The sequence below is a fragment of the Pteropus vampyrus genome, unplaced genomic scaffold (genome assembly GCF_000151845.1).
Source record: "Pteropus vampyrus isolate Shadow unplaced genomic scaffold, Pvam_2.0 Scaffold432, whole genome shotgun sequence".
NCBI lineage: Eukaryota > Metazoa > Chordata > Mammalia > Chiroptera > Pteropodidae > Pteropus > Pteropus vampyrus.
The window spans coordinates 311,335-313,619 of NW_011889213.1; the positions used below are offsets into that span (position 1 = coordinate 311,335).

At 36.4% G+C, this 2,285-nt stretch overlaps 1 protein-coding gene across 2 annotated transcripts in view; it reads left to right on the plus strand.

Annotated features, from left to right (window-relative positions):
- Positions 1-2,285, plus strand: part of EZH1 (enhancer of zeste 1 polycomb repressive complex 2 subunit) — a 30,587-nt gene that overhangs the window by 10,429 nt on the left and 17,873 nt on the right. For both annotated transcript variants that reach the window (XM_023523905.1, XM_023523904.1), the window contains one exon: positions 1,103-1,223. In XM_023523905.1, coding sequence (XP_023379673.1) covers positions 1,103-1,223 — 121 coding nt within the window. The remainder of the gene's footprint in view (positions 1-1,102; positions 1,224-2,285) is intronic.

Consider the following 2,285-nt stretch of genomic DNA (forward strand, 5'->3'; position numbering starts at 1 on the left):
CAATTTTCCCTTACTACCTTGACCCAATTTTGTAACATTATGTGCAGTTAAATGCTGTCTAAATCAGACACTTGAGGCTTAAGCAGGTTGACAACTCCTTGCTGATGGTGCAGTCCTTTCTGAATCCCCTAAAGGCAAGATGCTCTGAAAGCAACTTAGATAAAGGAGGCACACCGGGATCCACAATCCTTTCATGTGGGCCTTTATGCTGACTCTTACTAGGGCTATTTGTGGTCCTGATAATCAGTTCTCTCTACTGTTTCTCATCTGCCTGGTGACAGAAAGCAACTCTGCTGACTGGAATAGGATATAGATTTACAGAAGGGAATCCTCTCTTAGAATAAAACTTGAATTTTACTTTGATGCTTGAGGACTTAAGAATTGACTGTAAAAAAAAAAAAAAAAAAAAAAAAATTGAACATGTTCTGTGCTGAACCAAAAAAATCTATTAATATTGTTTATTGTCAGAAAATATTCGTAGTTCATACTGTGATTGACTTTAGGTCCCCACTGAGTGTGACTGACATGAGTTGTAATCATACTTTTTTATTATTATGGGAGATTAGTCTTAGTGTGTTTAATAGAATATCTAAAAATGTTATGATTGCCCAGTTTTCTAAATATTGTGATTATATAACATATACTCTTGGAAGCCTTCCTTTTCATTTATCTGTCTCTACTTATGAGAAGAATTAGAATTGAAGACCTTTTAGACTGTTTTTAGGTGATATTTGTACCTATTTCACAAAGATGTTTAGTGGAAAAAAATGAGATAATAGAATCACTGTGAAAGATAAATGTGCTGTCAAATTTTAGGTATTAGTGAAAATATAATTTTTAGTATCATGCTAAACATTTGGTAGTTAATATTCTCAAGTACTTAAACTGATGTTTTTTTCCCCAAAAGGTAGCATTGCCTCCTTCCATTTGAGGTTTTGTTGGCAAAACAAAATGGCCAGTCTTTAAAATGCAAGAAACTCTGTGACCAAAGTCATTTTCAGGAGATTCAAGTAGCAAAAATCACCCACAAAATTTTCAGTAAACAGAAGAGAAGAGACACATAGTGGATTTGTGGAATGAATCACATCTGGTTTGATTTCAGGTAGAAGATGAGACAGTTTTGTGCAACATTCCGTACATGGGAGATGAGGTGAAAGAAGAAGATGAGACATTCATTGAGGAGCTGATCAATAACTACGATGGGAAGGTCCACGGTGAAGAAGGTAGTGGTGCCGAGCTCTTTGGGAGAATACTGTTTGAACGGTGCCTCTTCTTTGGTGTATCATCATCTTCCTTTTATCTGCTGCCTCATGATATACAGTACACTGAAGAATATTTCAGTGTCATCACATGGCTGGGAGTAGAAATATTATATTAAAAATATTCCAGTTAAATTTTAAAAGGAATTAGGACATAAAAAGATGATATAGTAATTGGTGGCTGGAGAGAAAGTTTAGTATATAATTTTGAACTTAAAGTTTTCCATAAATCCAGCCAAGGCCATTTGTCCTTCATTTTCCTTTCTCTGAGAATGGCGATGAGCATAACCTCTCTGTCTTCGTTGATCCAAATATCTCCTGGGTCTCTCAGAAGTTGTCTAAGTTATAATGTCCTGACTTTGCTAAAAGCAAGTCATTTGGATTTAGTTGTAGTTCTGGAAAAGGCTGTCAGTGTGTTAAGAGGTGGGAAGATGGGGAGAGATTCCTCCTCAATTTGCAAACCAATAGCTTTACCTGCTCTTTTGACAGTTATGGGTGCTGTTGTGATGCTGTTGAAATGCATTTATCCACAACGCCCCCTAGTGTTCAAAGACTTTCTTGTAAGGTGTAGTATATAATAGTGTGATGTTAGAAAAAGAGCTGTCTTTTGAAAAGTGCTGTTTTTTGATTAAAAGAAGTCACTATTGACCCATCAGCAGCAAAACAAGGTACCTTTTCACTTTATCATTCTTTTTCTGTCCCATTCGTATTGTTTCTACATTTTTTTGTGAGATTTTGAACCATAAGTACAGATTGACCTGTGACTGAGTAAGTGAAGTACCCCAGTAGGAATAAAGTCTGTAACTCGATTTTCTACTCTAACCAGCTGAACCATTGCAGTTGTAAGAGCTGATCAATGGTTGTAATTCCCTGGTTGTCCATATAAAAGTGTACCTATGTTATCTATCTGGGCCTCGGGAATGAATACAAGAAAAACTTCCTAGGAGGACTAATGGAGTATGAAACAACCACTGCTCACCCATCTAATCCTTATGTTTCAGAGATGATCCCTGGATCTGTCCTGAT